This window comes from Culex quinquefasciatus, chromosome 2, assembly GCF_015732765.1.
Source record: "Culex quinquefasciatus strain JHB chromosome 2, VPISU_Cqui_1.0_pri_paternal, whole genome shotgun sequence".
Taxonomy (NCBI): Eukaryota; Metazoa; Arthropoda; class Insecta; order Diptera; family Culicidae; genus Culex; species Culex quinquefasciatus.
The window spans coordinates 209099096-209115367 of record NC_051862.1 but is presented as its reverse complement, the minus strand read 5'-3'; the positions used below and the strand labels follow the sequence as shown (position 1 = coordinate 209115367).

Here is a 16272-nt window from a genome sequence, read left to right as displayed (position 1 = left end):
TGTCTCATTGATGACTACTCTACCCTACATGCAGATTAGCGGTATTTTTCCTCCTCCGAGACTCACAGACAGATCAAGCGTCAAGTTTTCTTTATTCTTCTCAAAAACCTCCCACAAAGAACCTCCCCCTCAGCTATCTTGCACAAAGAAAAGTCACCTTTCCGTATTCTCCTGCGTCACCTGAATAATACACGTCATGAAAAACGGTGGAAACTTTTCCGCTCTCTTTTGCATGGCTCCAACGGAAATGAAAGGAAAAAAAAGAAACTTGCTAACTCGTGTGGTCGGAATAAAAAGTTTGCATACAGGGGGAAACATTGCTTCCCGGGATCATATCGCTGTCGTCGTCGCCGGGATTGGATTAGCTTAATTTGAATTTTATTCCAGTTTGGCGTCAGCCGGGGACGCTCTTTTTTATTGTTATGAAAATTAAATTTTCTGCGGCAGGTTCGGTGACAACGGTGAGGTTATGACAGGTTTTTTTAGTCTACCGTCTCAACCTTCATCCAGAGATCACCTTGAATAGATAGGAATACGCCGGTTTTGTTGAGCTCAATTCTTGTGGAAGTTTGAGGTGCTAGTTTAAAGCGAAACTTTTGTAGCAAACGACTGAGACCAATTTTGGTCTCCATTAGGGCGAATCGCTCTCCGATGCAGGTTCGGGGTCCTTCTCCGAAGGGCAGGTAGGCCATTGGATGACGATTGGTTGACAGTTCCGGGATGAATCGTTCTGGGTTGAAGACCTCTGGGTTGGGGTAGATATCCGGGTCGTGATGGATTCCGTATACTGGGATCACTACTCGGTATCCCTTCTCCAGGGTGATGTCCGTTTCTGGAACCTTGTAATTCTTTGTGATCTCCCGGAAGAGATTTGCTACCGGTGGATACTTGCGAAGCGTTTCTGGGTTGAAGAAGATTATAAGTGATCTTGAGATATTACTAACAAAACAATTACCTTTGACACAACAGTTGAGGAACTCCATGTCCTGAATGGCTTCATAGCTGAAGGATCCGTGCCTCTTCAGAACATCCTCCATGCTCTTTCTGGCCCTCTCCTGAAGATCCTGATTCAGTGCCAGCTCGTACAGGCAGAAGGTCATCGTAATTGAAGAGGTTTCGTAACCAGCTTGGAAGAACACGAAGGCTTGCGCAGCGATCTCGTTGAACGTAAAGTTATCCTCCAGCTTGATCAACAGATCCATAAAGTCCTTTCGCGACACTTGGTTGTCCATCCGAAACTTGGTTGTATCACGAACCGCTCCAAGGTAGAAATCACTCACATCCTTTGGTAGGACGCAGATTCCGATTTGGTTGGAAAACTTCCGATAGGTTGTAGCAAAAAGTGATATCAAGGATTGAAGTTTCGTGCTAGTAGAAGCTTTCAGGCTCATCTTCCAGAACGGAGGGTCCGACAATACCAAACTGTTACAGTCCAACCCAAAGGCACAACTCCCAATAATGTCCATTGCAAACCGCGATATAATATCCCTGATCTCGATGCATTCACCAGATTCCACCCTAACCCTGATGCAACCCTCTAACCGATCAACAACCTCCTCAATCGTGCCAAACATCATCTTCATCTTCCCGGAGGTAAACGTCGGTGTCAGCTTCGTCCTCAAGCTCTTCCACTTATCACCTTCCAAGCTGACGAGATGTGCCGACAACGGGTCGTCCCTCTCATTATAGTACATGCCACGATCGTGAAAGTACTGAAACTCCCTCACCAGCACGTCCTTGGCAAAGTCCAGATCCAGCACCATGACCATCGGCTTGAGGAACGAGTAGATTCCACCGAACTTGGCCCCAGAGCCTTTCAACTTGCCGTACAAATCCTGCATGATGAGTCCCAGGTGACGGTGGCCGATTCCCTGGAGATTTCCAGCTGGGAAGGAGACTCTAAGAGATGGAACGCCACGATCTTTCCAGTAGGAATACCGTCGCTTCATCCAGACGTAGACCAACCAGGTCACGATCGTTACGAGGTAGAGCAGCATCTTGTCGAGTTCAGAGCACCCAAAAGACTGAGAGATAAAGTCTCGTGTAATTGAGGCCGGCGCATTGCGCTTGTGAGTTGTTTAATGCTTGATAAGACCATAACGTGGTTTTCAAGACAAAGGTTTGGATTACTTGAACAGAGCAGAAAAAAAATCAACAATACAAATTCCATTTCCAATTAGAGCTTTAGCACAACTAATTCTCGCTTGAATCGATAAACTTTAATCCTCCCACGTGTGCTTAAACATAACCTTTAAAGACCCACATACAAATAACCACACACCCACACATCGAAAACATACAACTACAATCTGTTCGTTTAATTCACGCATCATTTCCGGGGGCTCGGCAAGCAAATATCGCAATGAAGAAGAAGCAGAAAAAAAGTCACACCACAAAGCATACATGCCCGTGCGTCTCGTGTTTTAGTTTGTATGTGTGAATTGCGTGCGAGTGTGTGCACCGAGTGTGCACCAAAATCACACTCAATTAGCATCATCAGGAGGGCAAACAATCGGAAAATCGCGATTGGCTGTCTCTTGCACGCGTGCAGAGCCGTGTCCGTCGGTCTGATGCGTGTTGCGATTTGTTAGTGGGTGTGTGTGCGGGTGGGTGTGCGATTTTAATGAAAGAAAACCGTGTGAAAAGTGACACTTTGTATGATGACTCGTACATAGTACAAAAGAGACTTTATGAAAAGACTGGAGAAATTAATTTTCAGCAAAACTTTAAACGAGCTTTGCAATCAGAAACAAATTATATTTAAAAATAAATAACAGTCCAACAGTCCAAATTTCTAAATCTCAAATTCCTATAGAAAGTTGCAATGGTTAAAAATATTTCTTTTATTGAAATAAAAATAACAACCATTCAAATAAAAAATAATGTTTCTGATTATTTGTATATTTTACAAAGTTTTTTGTTCTCTTCCATCACCTTTTAAAAATAATGCTCTGAGTTATTATTTTATAAGTAACAAGATTTAAAGACAAGATTCAAAATAAAATTTGCGTTTCAAATGTATTCAAATAATGTTTGATGTTTTATGTACACTTTGGGTGCCAAAGTTTTTAATCTCTTCAACCTTTTTTTTTATTTTTGAAATGAATTCAGTCTCAAAACGGTCTTTATTATATTATGTTTGAAAAACTAAGTTTTGACTTACCAAAAATCAAATTGAAAGTATACATCATTTTCGATTTTTAACTCTTCAACGCCCATCACCATTAGTGCTCCAAAAAATTAGGATGAGTTTGCTCGGAGATGTTCCAGTATGTTTTCTATTTTATTTGCAATTATGCAACTAGCTAGTGCTTTTAAAATTTCTTTAAAAGTTTTTGCTTTCGGTTTTGATAAAGGTGAATCAAAAAATTAGAAAATGATTGCAACTGAATCCAATTTTTATTTGCAAATGTTTTACAAAATATCTATGAATTTTCCGAATAGAGGATTTGCAACAAAGCTAAAAGACACATTTCGCCACCTATGAACAAATAGCATTAACCTATGATTTTTTGAAAAATTGTGTTTTTTCCTTCATAATTAACATTTTTATAAAACTTATGCCGGATTCGTATGAGAAAAATTATTTCCAATAATTTGGTGTATAACATTCCAATATTTGTTTGATTTTACTATGAGAAAATTGTAAATTTAGTAAAAGATAGTATTTTGAACTATTTGGCAAGAAAGTCTGTCAATAATCAATACAAATTGTTGAATATACGTTAACACAGTTGTTATCAACTATATAACTGTTTATTTCATTGATATATATCGGGAAACTAATTTTTTCGTGTTCCAAAACATGTTTTTTAAAGAAAACGTTCACAAATTTTTGCGCGCCCAAAAATTGATGTTCATTATTTTAAAGCAAAAATTTTTTCTCGTCTTTTGCAACCAGTTTCATTAAGATTGATGCAGGATATAATGAGAAATAAGCGATTTTGTTCTTCAATCCAGCAGAAAGGAATACGATTTTTGGCAAGTAACCTCATTTTGACGCCACCTACATTTGAAACACAGTCACGCTGCAAAACCTCAATAAAAAGGTGCAGTGGTAATCCTACAGGCATAACCATCATGACGAAGAACTTCGGACACAAAAGTAAATGAAATTTTTAGAGTTTTTAATTTTTGCGTTTCTGGACCACAAAATCAATCACGAAATAGTTATTTCGTAAGATCTATTTATTTTTGCTCAAAGATGGTCTCATGGTATTTTGACGTTTGATAACAATTAATACTTTCAATCGCTTCTTCAGCTAATCACAATGGCAAAATTTACGGGCCAGTTGATATGAAATCGTTTCATCAATTCTCTGTTAAATTGAACAATTTTCAAGAAATATTTTGCAAACAATAAAATTTATTACAAGGAGTCACTTTGAACCATGTGTTAAAGACACAACACAAAAACCCTAGAGCTTGATACCCATATTACCCCAAATCTTATGGTTCCGCAAATGTCCCCTTATCGGAAAATCCCCGGGGCCGCCGGCCACTCCAGGTGGTGGCCATTACTGCCAAAATGTCAAATTTCATGTCCAGTATCAAAATCCCAAAAGTTTGATACACGCAGAAAAATAAGGTATATTTGAATCACAAAACGCTTTGTTGGTTTGAAAATCATTTTTTTTTTTGTTGAATCAACGCTAAATGTCAAAGCAGTTTTTTCGAAACAACAAAAGACTTGGAATTGAGTGGAATTGAGAAAATCAAGGTTTGTTTCAACGCAAAATCGGCGTTGATTATATTCAACAAAAAATTTTGTTGATTCAAACCTCGCACAGGCTGATTCTACAAAATCTTTTTCTGCGTGTACCCATATTGCCCCAACTCTTATGGTTCCGCAAATGTCCCCTTATCGGAACATCCCCGGGGCCTCCGGCCACTCCAGGTGGTGGCCACTACTGCCAAAATGTCAAATTTCATGTCCAGTATCAAAATCCCTAAAGTTTGATACCCATATTGCCCCCTACCCCCACCGACTGCTGGTAGACCACTGACTGAAGCCAGCCTTCAGATTTCCCATGGTTTTGTAGGGATGCGGGAAGGCTAGTTCCTGAAGACGCCAAGTGGCGCTTGCGAGAAGAGCTGAGCTCCTCTCGCTTCGGTGGTAGACCACCGACTGAAGCCAGCCTTCAAATTTTCTGTGGTTTTGTAGGGAAGAGAGAAGGCTGGCGCTCGCGAGAAGAGCTAAGCTCCTCTCGCTTCGGTGGTAGACCACCGACTAAACTAATGCTGTGGAGGGAGTGGCGTTTATATTTATATCAAAACCGTCGGCCGCGCTGCTTCTGTGATTTTCCCCTCTGCTTGGGGAAGGCGTTTCATTTTTCGGTTTCATTTCGCTTCGCGAAATTTTGGATTGCTACCCTGTATAGAGCCCTAAGACGAAGTTCTTCGTCAAAAGTTGAAAAATGCCTCAATTGAGGTTTTGCAGCGCGACTGTATTTCAAATGTAGGTGGCGCCAAAATGAGGTTACTTGCAAAAATCATATTCCTTTCTGCTGGATTGAAGAATTTATGCTTCTGCTTATTTACTGAGACTTATGTACAATATCTTTGTACTTTTTTTCAAAACATTTTTTTCAGAAATTTGTTAAAAATTGATATTTCAAAATCCCAGGGTGACTTATTCTGAAAAAAAGTAAAATTTTGAAAAGATGAAAATTGGGTAACCGAAAAGTTGTCTATTTTTGAGTAATATTACATAAAAATGTGTTAAAAATGTGAACCAGACAGAAATTCATCAAACTCTGATAAAAATTCACCAGTTTCTGATTCCTTTGATTTTTAATATGATAAGTTTTCAACTAATGATTATTTAACCAGATTTATTCATTTTTATTAAAATTATATAAAATTTAAGTTACTTTAACTAAAAGTTCCAAGCTGTTGATCAAAATTCGTTAGAAATAGATTTTTTTCATAAAACATCAATTTTGTAGCATAAATCATGAACTTTAAAAAAATATTAAGAACTTTTTTCAATTCAACATTGAAATAAATCTGATATTTTTGGTTTCTGTTTCAAAGCACTTCAAAGCTGTCAAAAAAACCGAAATGCCTCTGTGCTCTTTTGTACTAAACTTGCTTTTTTTTTTTTTTTGGGATAAAAAAGACACATTCAGAATATTTGAATAATCTGATTGTTTGGCCAGGGGGCCGACTCAGAGAAGATCGGATCCACCGGCTACCAACCTTCTAGCAGCACCGATTCGGACGAGCGGACCAGAATTCGGAGGGAGTTTGGGTTTTGGTGAATCGATTAGTTGCTGTAAAGATTTTGTTGTTAGAAAAAAAGAAAAACAAAACAAAGATTTTTGATGTGCTTAGAATTTTAAATGCACCCAAATGTTTATTTCAATGTGATTCCAATTAAATAAGTCTTTTATAAATATTTCTTTTTATTTTTTTTATATTTATGACAGGACTAAAAAAGCTTGGAAAATTTCACTTAAAATGTTAAAATAAGAAATAAAATGATACGAGAAATTTTTTATAAAACAAATGTTTTACAAATTATCTCTTAGTCACTGCTGCCAACTGGGGAAAATCAGGACTGCAGTCTGATTTTAGATTAATGAATTTGGAAATCGGTGTACTAATTGTTAAGTTCTGTTCCTGTTTTGAAAGAAATTAATCAAAACATTATGCAAGAAAATTGTCTTAAACAGCTATTAAGACATTTGTAATGATTTGACACAGATGCCAATGTTTGATGAAAAGTTATTAAATATTATTTTATTTTTAATATTAAAAATCATGAATTTAGATATATAAGAGCCAATCTTAAAAAAGTATATAAAATTAAATTGAAGAAAATGTTTCCCTTATAAGCCAAATGAATGCTGAATTATGCTGAATACACATTTTAATTCTTTAAAACTATTATCGATTTCTAAATACGCAACTGTTCATCTATATTTCCACAACTTAATTTGAATTTCCTAGTCAACAATTAATTATTTTTTTCGATCTCTGGAATTTTCGGAACAAAATATTTGAATTCCCAAGATTCATAAATTCCGGTTTTTGAAAAAAATCCCGGGATTTTCATCCCGGGAATTCCCAGAATGGACGCTTTACTTAGAAAAGTCGATTTGCGTAAACATAGAGTATAACTTTGCTTTAAATATAGTTCAGTTATCAAATGCTTTTAATTTTAAAATATTAAAAAAATCATAACATTTTTTGTTTGAAAAAAATATGTCATATTCTGAAAATAACGTGTTCTAACAAAATTGAACATGGTTTTATAATTTGTGCTGATAATCGTTTCTCTACTGGATTCGATCGCCCGGTCAACATTATAAAATTAACTTTTTCGAGCTGGTACCCTGGCCCTACTGCGCACTACTGTTTACTCAAACTATTAATTGAATGCGACAGTTCTGGATTCCGATTGTCAACATGAATTTTCCACCCGACGGAAAATGGATTAGTTTGCAGTTCAAATGTGCTCCAATTTTAAACCACCCCGAAACGGTCCATGTATTTGCCGATTGATTTTTAATGAAATTTGTCCCCTGCCCTAAAACTGCTCTGCATCGCTGCCCACTGTCACTAATTATGCGGTTTTTCCCACGTGGAAAACTTTTATTTCTCTTCCTCTCTCTCTCTCGCTCTTACAGGTACATCAACCCGGGTCCCATCACCAAGTCCATCCTGCAGCAGTACGACGACGAGCTGGACAATCCGTACTTCCGACGAAAACCGACCTCGTTTTTGGCGGGGAGTGGAGGCGCCGGAGGTGGAGGTGGTCCGGCCATGGTCACCGGCAGTAGTGCGACACTGCCCGGCACGGGGATCGGAGCTGGGGCCGGTGGGGACTCCCGGAGATGCACCTGGATGCCGATGGATGACGATGCCGTCCGGATAGAGGGACCAAGGTAGGTGGGCTGAAGCGGGGTTGAGGTTGGATTAGAGACTAACCGGAAATTTATAGTGCTTTCGTTTTCGTGGGTCGTTGATTTTTATTGTTTGGAACTCTTTTTATTTAGGGTAGATACGTGCATAGACTCACACACCGGTTGGATTGTAGAGTTGAAATTGTAGCATACAATGTTTATGTCTGAACGGCCCGAGCGGTTTAGGCTTTCAGGATTTTTGTGATATTTACTTGTAGAGTCAAAACAGATCAGTTAACTTCACTTATTTGTATATTACACTTTTTGAAGATTACATTTTTGCGGTAACACTTTCAACTTCTACGCGCACGATCACATCACTCAACTTTTGTTGCTAATTTCATTAAGACTTTCGTCGAGCCAATTCTCTACGTTGAAGCCAGACTTGTCCTCCAGACCTCTTCGCCGAGCCATGCCAGACCCCGAACTCCTAAGTCCCGTTTGGACTCTTCACTGCGGCTAAGTCCCGGCGGACTCTTCACAGCGGCTAAGTCCCGGCGGACTCTTCACAGCGGCTATGTCCCGGCGGACTGCGGCCTCCACCGCTAAGTCCGGCTGGACTGGGGCCTCTGCTACTGGTGGCTGCTGGTGGGTCCGGCTGGTCTGGGGCTTCTTCAGGATCTGGAACTGGACTGGGCTTGAACTGGCTGGAACTGACTGGAACTAACTGCTCTCCTCAAGAATTTTGGGGTTTTTATAGTCAGTCCCCGAAAACTCTACTAAATTTTGTTCTACTAAAAGTGGTCCGTTTCGATGAGAAGCATCGATGAACCTCATGAATTAAATTATGCAGACCTCTGCAATTCTTCATGACTTTCCGTATGGTGTAGTGAGTACACCTCAAAATCGGAAGTCATGGGTTCGAACCATTGTCGTGAAACTTTAAATTATGTTATTGGAATATCAAAATTATGTTCCTAAATCATTCTCAAAAATGTTGGTCAATAATGAGAAGGTCGAATTCTCCATTGAACAAACATGCCAATGAATTTGGTTAAGCCACACCCTCAATTTCCCCTGTGAAATAACATCGCACATTCATAATTGAAAGCTTAACCATTTTTTTGATTGCCTAACAATTGGCGAAATTTAATAAAGGGCTTTTCAGGTGAGGATGACTCATGATCCACACCTGTACATAAGCTTAATTATTTGTCGCGCAACGCGAGTCGACGGGTAAAATTATTTATGCTTGCGTAAGCGCGCATGGTCAGAACTGTGGTGAGGTTCGAAAATGGACAAATTTAATGATTTAAATTTGAGGTCGCTGCATTCCCCCACACTTACCAGCTAGATGTTTGTATTCTTGAAAAGCATTAAGAACATCTACCGAAAGTTATTTGTATGTTGGAAGAATATTCCCTAAATTAATAATTTGATTTGTGAAAAAATTACTATGCAAAAATCATAAAAAATATAAATGGCTGGCTATAAAAAAACTGATTTTTAAAAAAAATGGTTCGGTTAATCTCCCCCACACTTATCAGCTAGATGATCGTCTGAAAGAAATGATCATCTATGGAAAGAATATTGTCGGGTGTAGTGATCGTGCGGTTTACAATTTGTTCTTCTTGTGCTTTCTTGTAAATTGCTTTATAATTATAATTGCTCTTTTGATTTTTCTACTGTAAAATTATTTTCATTACTCTTTTGATCTTCTGTCCTGTTAAATTACTTGATTTACTGTTTTGAACTTCTCTTGTAAAAATATTTTCATTGAAATTGATTTAAATAAACTTGCATTTGAAATTAATTTTCATTATCTCTCCTAAAAAAATAATTGCATTTTTCCCACTGTAAGCAAAATTTGTTGTTGTTGTAGAACTGTGTTGATCGGCTGGTTGTTATCGTCGTCGTCTTCCATCAAAAATCGTCTTTATTGTGAGGCTATTCATTCCACAGTGACTTGGTCAATTGGTCAGTTTTCGAGGCTAAGGTGTTGAATTTCGTCGATTAGTGCAATTGTTGTTTCCATCATGAATTATGTTTCATAACTCAACTGTGAGTTGACTGTGGTCAATTTTGAGAGTGCATTGACTTTTCCCTTGCTGAGTATTGCGGAATTGATCGTAAATTCAGTATTTTTTTGTCCAAAATTGACTTTTCCAGTTGATTTGCATCTTTGATATTCTCAAATTATTAACATCGGTTGATGTAATTCATTTTTTTCAAATGTTTAGGACGTGTTGTTGGTCCAAAATTGTCTTTTCGTGTAATTTGCAACTTGGCTTTTGCAAATTAATGACATCGGATGATGTTATCTCCTTTTCAATAGTTTCAGACTTGCTGTATGGTCTCAATTTGCATTTTGTTCCATTATCGATGTTTTACATTTCCATCGTCTGTACTTCGCTTAATTCAACATTTCGATTGGTTATTTGTTTTACGTGAATGTCTCGTTACTAGAATTGTGTCTTAATTCGACTTGATCCTCATTGATATGACCTTTTACAACAACATCAACACCGTTACCTGTTCAACCTCCCGCATGACTTTGCCACTCACCATCTTGCCATCACAAACTTCTGCATACGAGCGCGTAGAACCTCTCAGCATACGAACGCGTCGATCATCTCAAGTCGTCTCGTCTCCCGTCTCTGTCATATTTTACTTCAGTTTCTACTTTTGTTTCTCCCACAAAAATGTCTTACTTGTTTTCTTCGCATGAACAATATTTTATAATTTTCAGGAATCTATCATTTAATTTCTGTGCAAAATTGAAAATCAAATTTACTTACAATCTTATAAATCTTGTTGATATTTTTATATGAAATCAGTTCTATTATTTTCAATACTAAAAAAAAAATCAGTTCTAATGGACTATTATTTTTATACTTGAATAAAAAAATTACTCTATAAAGTTTTTCATTGATCTATACATCCTATCATCTTGTCATTGCAATACTGCGCATGTTAAAATATCCTTTCTGTTCTTCCAACTTTTTATGAAATCTGTACATCACTTTGTGTTTTCAAATTTGTCAAACCCATTGAATTAATTTGTTTATTTGAGCAATTCGCAACAAAGCTGAATTTGCATGAAAGTATTTGGTTCAATAATCTATGTAGATTTTTTTCTGAATTGTTTCCCACTGAATTTTATCAGTTTAAAGTTGTTTTTCCCTTGAAGCAGTATTTATCCCTTGATTTTCCCTTGAAGCATTATTTATCCATTCCCTTTAATTATCATTTGACTATCCCCGTAAAGTGCAAATGTTTTGAAATGTTTTAACATATTGAATCCCCCCATGGATTACAACTGTTTGAAGCTTTATTCGACATAAAAACTCTCCCTATAGAGTATAATTGTCTACTTTTTTTATCCCTTTGGCGTTGCTTTATCAGTTTATGTATCCCTAGATCGGAACTTACACCGTTCTTTTCGATCTTTTTAGATTCCCCACGATATACTCACAAGTTTCACCCTTCCTTGAGCTGTAGTCCATATTCGTCCTTGTTGAAATTGTCTTCTTGATCGTCTTCCAATGGTTTCCTGTAAATCCTTCGTATAAGCATATAACATTCTGAAAATAAATTCTTAATACTTTGTTAAGTAAATTATAAAACACATGTTTACATTCTACATTCATTCTGGGGCGCGCCTCCCTTGTCCAATTATTCTTACACACACTCTTACTTGCATACATGTTGTTTTGAAACATTTAATAATCATACTTTTTTCATTTGCCTGTCGTTGAAATTTCGTTATTGTTCAGTCCGTTTGATTTGATTTTTATTTGTAGTTTAAAAATTGCGTCATTGTTTTTCTAATACCCTGTTAACCCATTTTAGCTCAATTAAGTATATTCCCAAAATTGCAACCCAACAGCTTCTTAATTGTTTTAACGTGTTTCATCACTGCTTCATTATTATGTTTATATTTGATCATAATCGCTTCACGTGTTTTTCAAAAAAAATATGTATAAACTCAGTACTGGTATTTTTCTTAATCTGTTTCTTGTTTAAACCTTATCAATTTAATCATTTATAAAAATTATTTTTCATCTCCAATTCATAACATTCTTGTTTGCGCTTTTTTTTTTGATAATAATCATTCATATTTTGTTTAACTCAACATTAATTCATTTATCATATCAAATCAATCATATATTCTTTTTTCATGTTTATTTTTCTATATAAAAAATCGGTATTTGTAACACATTTGTTTGATTCATTTAGTTCTCTTGATAACAATCGTTTTTTTTTTTTGTAATTCATCAATCATATCAATTCAATAAGTTTTTTATTATTATTATTTTTTTGTTCAACATACATAAATATCCCGTGTGTTAAAAATAAATATTTTCATTCAATGTAGTCTTTTGATATTAATCTTTTATGATACTATGTCATTCATTGCATAAATCGCTTATTTTTTTCTTTATTTTAATTGTACTGTAATTGTCATTTCAAAATATTTTCTTGTATTGGAGCATTGAATTTTAAATTATGTTAAATGTATTTTAATACGGGTACATTGTGAACTATCATTAAGTGTTATGTTAATCATTATATTTTCTTAGTCTATTATTATGTACATCTTCAAATTTGTTTCCATTTTTAATAGTGGTCGTTTGATCGCTGTTAAATTTAACGATATCATAAGGGCCTCGCCACTTATTTTGTAACTTTTGACCAATTCCTGTCTGTACCATTTGTACCAAAACTCTATCTCCCCACATTGGTACCCAATCATTTGTCTTTTTGTCATAAATTTCCTTTCTTTTTCTTTTGACAATATTAAGTTGTTTCTAGCAGTTTCATGAGCATCCTTGAATATATCTTTCATTGAACAAATATAGTCGTCATAATTTAAATCTGAATCATTGATTTTATAAATTGTGCTTGGTATAGTAGCTTTTCTTCCATACAAAAGTTCATAGGGAGAATATCCAGTTGATGAATTTTCTGTAGTATTGTATTCAAACATAAAATATGGTATCAATTCATCCCAACATTGTGGATCTTTGCCAATAAAATTTCGTAAATAAATTTTTAATTCTCTATTTGATCTCTCAACTAAATTAGCTTGAGGATGATATGCACTTGTAACGATCTTTTTAATGTGTAATATTTTGCATGTATGTTGCAATAATTTGCTTACAAAGTTTGTACCTCGATCGGTTACAACTTCTTTAGGAGCACCAAATTTACAAACAAAGTTTTCGACAAAAGTTCTAGCAACAGTAGTACTTTCTTGGTTTTCCATGGGAGCTACAATCAAAAATCTTGTTAAATCATCTTGTATCACAAGTCCACAATTGTTTCCGTTATTAGAAATTGGTAACATAACCACATCCATATAAATTTTATCAAAGGGTTCATACGATGTTGTCGTAATTTTCATTGGCATCTTATTAGCTGTCCATATTTTATTCTTTTGACAAGAATCACATTGCTTTACATAATTCAAAACATCTCTTCGCATATTTTCCCATGTAAATAAAGGACTTATTCTTTTAATCATTCGTTTACTTCCGACATGACCACCCAACGGTGCGTCGTGAAAATCTTTAAGCACTTGATCTCTGTCTTCTGGCTTTACATAAATTCGTTCATTTTCTGTTGCATATAGTGTAAATGACTTTGAAAGTTTCATTGCAAAAAATCGTAATAAGTTTAGTTCTAACTCTGTTTTAAATATTCTATGAGAAATAATTTGTATAACTGATGCATCTTTAGCAAAATCAGGATAATCTTTAAAGCTTTTAAATAAACCATCGAAAAATTCTTCATTTTTAACTGCTGAACGATATGTTCCATTCAAAATTAAACCCCAAATTTTCTTTTGCGGGAATATAAATATATTTTCTTTGGTGTAATCCTTAATACCATGTGTAAGGTCAATGTATTTACTCAATTCTTTGTGTACTGTAACACTGTTTAATATCATAAATGTAGCTTCGGCTTGTTCAAATGGTATAATCTTTTTAGAAAAATTTAAAACGTTAAAATCTATATCTGTGTCTTGGAAATCATTGTAGGTAAATGTTTTATTGTTGCTATCATTGTCATCATCTAAATTTATGTCAATTTGTTCAAGTCCATTCATATTATTATTCCAATTAGTATTGTTTCTAGATGAATTTTGTCTGTTTGGAGTATTTGTTGAGTTTTGATTATCTGAAATATTTTGTCTATTTTGTTTTGCTTGTTGACGAGTTGTAATTGCTACTAATTTTGATGCTTGTTTATCATCTGCATGATCTTCATCATTATTTAAACGTGAGAGAAAATCTGCAACCACATTTTCCTTTCCTTGCTTGTAACGAATTTCACATCCAATGCCTTGGATTTTTAAACGAAGCTTTGTCAACGTTGGTGAAGTTTCCTTCAAATGCCATAGAGCTACCAATGGTCTATGATCTGTGTAAACGATAAAATCTTGGTTATAAATAAAATGTTTGAAGTGGTCTACTGCCCAAACAATAGCTAGTAGTTCTTTCTCGATAGTAAAATAATTTCTTTCAGCCCCGATAAGCGCACGACTTGCGTAAGCGATGGGGTGATCATTTGATTTCTCATTAGTAAGAACTGCCCCGATAGCATAATCGCTAGCATCAGTTGTCAAAACAAATTTGTCATTGTAGTTCGGTCTAACTAAAACTGGTTCTGAAATTAAATAGTTTTTTAATTCTTCAAAAGCATTTTCACATTCTTCTGTCCAAATAAATTTCACATTTTTCTTTAATAATGCATTAAGTGGCTTACGTTTATCTGCAATATTTGGAATAAATTTTCCATAAAAATTAACAGTTCCCAAAAATGATCTCACATTTTTAATCGTCTGCGGCCTTTTCATGTTTTTGATTGTATCAATATTTTCACTAGTTGGTCGAATACCTTCTTCACTAATAATATGACCCAAATATCTGACTTCTTTGTGTAAAATTTTACATTTTGATGGTTCAACTTTCAAATTATGTTCATGTAATGCATTCAAAACTTTGTATAAATTTTCATTGTGTTCTTCGATAGTTCTACCGAATATAATAATATCATCCAAATATACAATCGCATTAACTGGTTGTATTTCATAAATAAGTGTGAATGTAAACTTCTGAATGTTGCTGGACTATTTTTCAGTCCCATTGGCATCCTTAAAAATTCATAATGTCCTAGAAATGTTGAAAAGCAGTTTTCGCAGCATCCTTTGGGTTAATTGGGATTTGATAAAATCCTGATTTCAAGTCAATGGTTGAGAAATATCGAGCTTCTCCAATACTGTCCAAAATTTCGCTAATAAGCGGTATAGGATACACAAATGGTTTAGTAATTGTATTTAGGTCTCGAAAATCCACTACAATTCTGTAGCGTTTGTTGCCTTCGGCGTCTAAGTCTTTCTTTGGGATGCATAATACCGGTGCATTCCACGGACTTTTACTTGGGCGTATTATCCCTAATTTTAGCATTTCTTCCACTTGTTCTTCTACGTGTTTCTTGATAGCTTCAGGAAATCTATATTGTCTTTTATTAATTGGAATTTCAGTTGTTGTTTCTATATCGTGCATGGTTAAATTGGTATAAGTCAACTCGTCACCCTCTAAATAAAATATTTCATTAAAATCATTCAAAATATTATTAATTTCTTGATTGATATCACCTTTCAAGTGGTCTGTTTTAACCAATTCATAAATTTTTCTCATTCTGTCGTTGCCTGTAAGTTTCTTATGCTTCATGTTTTCAATCACATCATAATCCCGATCGTTTTCTAAATTCATCTCTTTTGGGTAATCTTGGTTATCATCATCAATTTCAATTTGATCGTCATAATACTCTTCAATGCACGGTTGGATTCTGCCATTGCAGCCATTGTCATTATCATAATTATTTTCATTATTTTCATCATAATTTGTATTAAAATTGTCATAACTATTTGCTTCAATACCTGCCATATTTACTTTGTTTATATTTTCAATGTCATTGATTCTAAATAAATTGGTCATTTCATGATTATTATATTGCATTTTATTTGTGTCAGGCGTTCGTAAAACTATGTTGTCGAAACTTTGACTAATATATAAGGTGTATTTCTTTAGAAAATGTGCTCCAAGAATTGCAACATCAGCGAAATGCTTCAAAATGTAAAACTTTTCCTCGTATTTTGAATTTCCTATCAATAAAATCATATTTACAGATCCAACTGTATCTTCTGCTATTCCATGAACCCCTCTAATGGAAATTCTATCGTTGAAATCAATGTTAGTTAAACGCATATTACTAACCACATCCCATCTTACAAAATTGTTACATGATGCGGAGTCAATTATGAATTTGTGAAATTTTGTTGGCCTTGCCAAGGTAGCAATATTTGCATAAAATATTGAATCATTATTGAAATTGATTTTTAATGTTTCGTGTG

The 16272-nt window shown here is 35.1% G+C and overlaps 2 protein-coding genes across 10 annotated transcripts in view; one reads left to right on the top strand and one right to left on the bottom strand.

The window, feature by feature from the left end:
* The window catches only part of LOC6050917, a 363016-nt gene that overhangs the window by 257149 nt on the left and 89595 nt on the right, over window positions 1–16272 (top strand). For all 9 annotated transcript variants that reach the window (XM_038256309.1, XM_038256308.1, XM_038256312.1 and 6 more), the window contains one exon: window positions 7635–7892. In XM_038256309.1, the coding sequence (XP_038112237.1) occupies window positions 7635–7892 (258 nt within the window). The remainder of the gene's footprint in view (window positions 1–7634; window positions 7893–16272) is intronic.
* Window positions 343–2003, bottom strand: LOC6051441 (probable cytochrome P450 6a14). Its single transcript, XM_038256318.1, has 2 exons — window positions 956–2003; window positions 343–901 (listed from the first exon to the last, which is right to left on the bottom strand). The coding sequence occupies exons 1-2, from the start codon at window positions 1995–1997 to the stop codon at window positions 483–485; spliced, it is 1461 nt and encodes a 486-aa protein (XP_038112246.1). The 5' UTR covers window positions 1998–2003; the 3' UTR covers window positions 343–482.

Excerpts from the sequence above, each read along its gene's own strand:
- LOC6051441 (XM_038256318.1), bottom strand. The coding sequence starts at position 1,997 with ATGCTGCTCTACCTCGTAACGATCGTGACCTGGTTGGTCTACGTCTGG. Across the intron at positions 902-955 it reads CCTCAACTGTTGTGTCAAAG|AAACGCTTCGCAAGTATCCA; the intron begins GTAATTGTTTTG and ends TCTTCAACCCAG.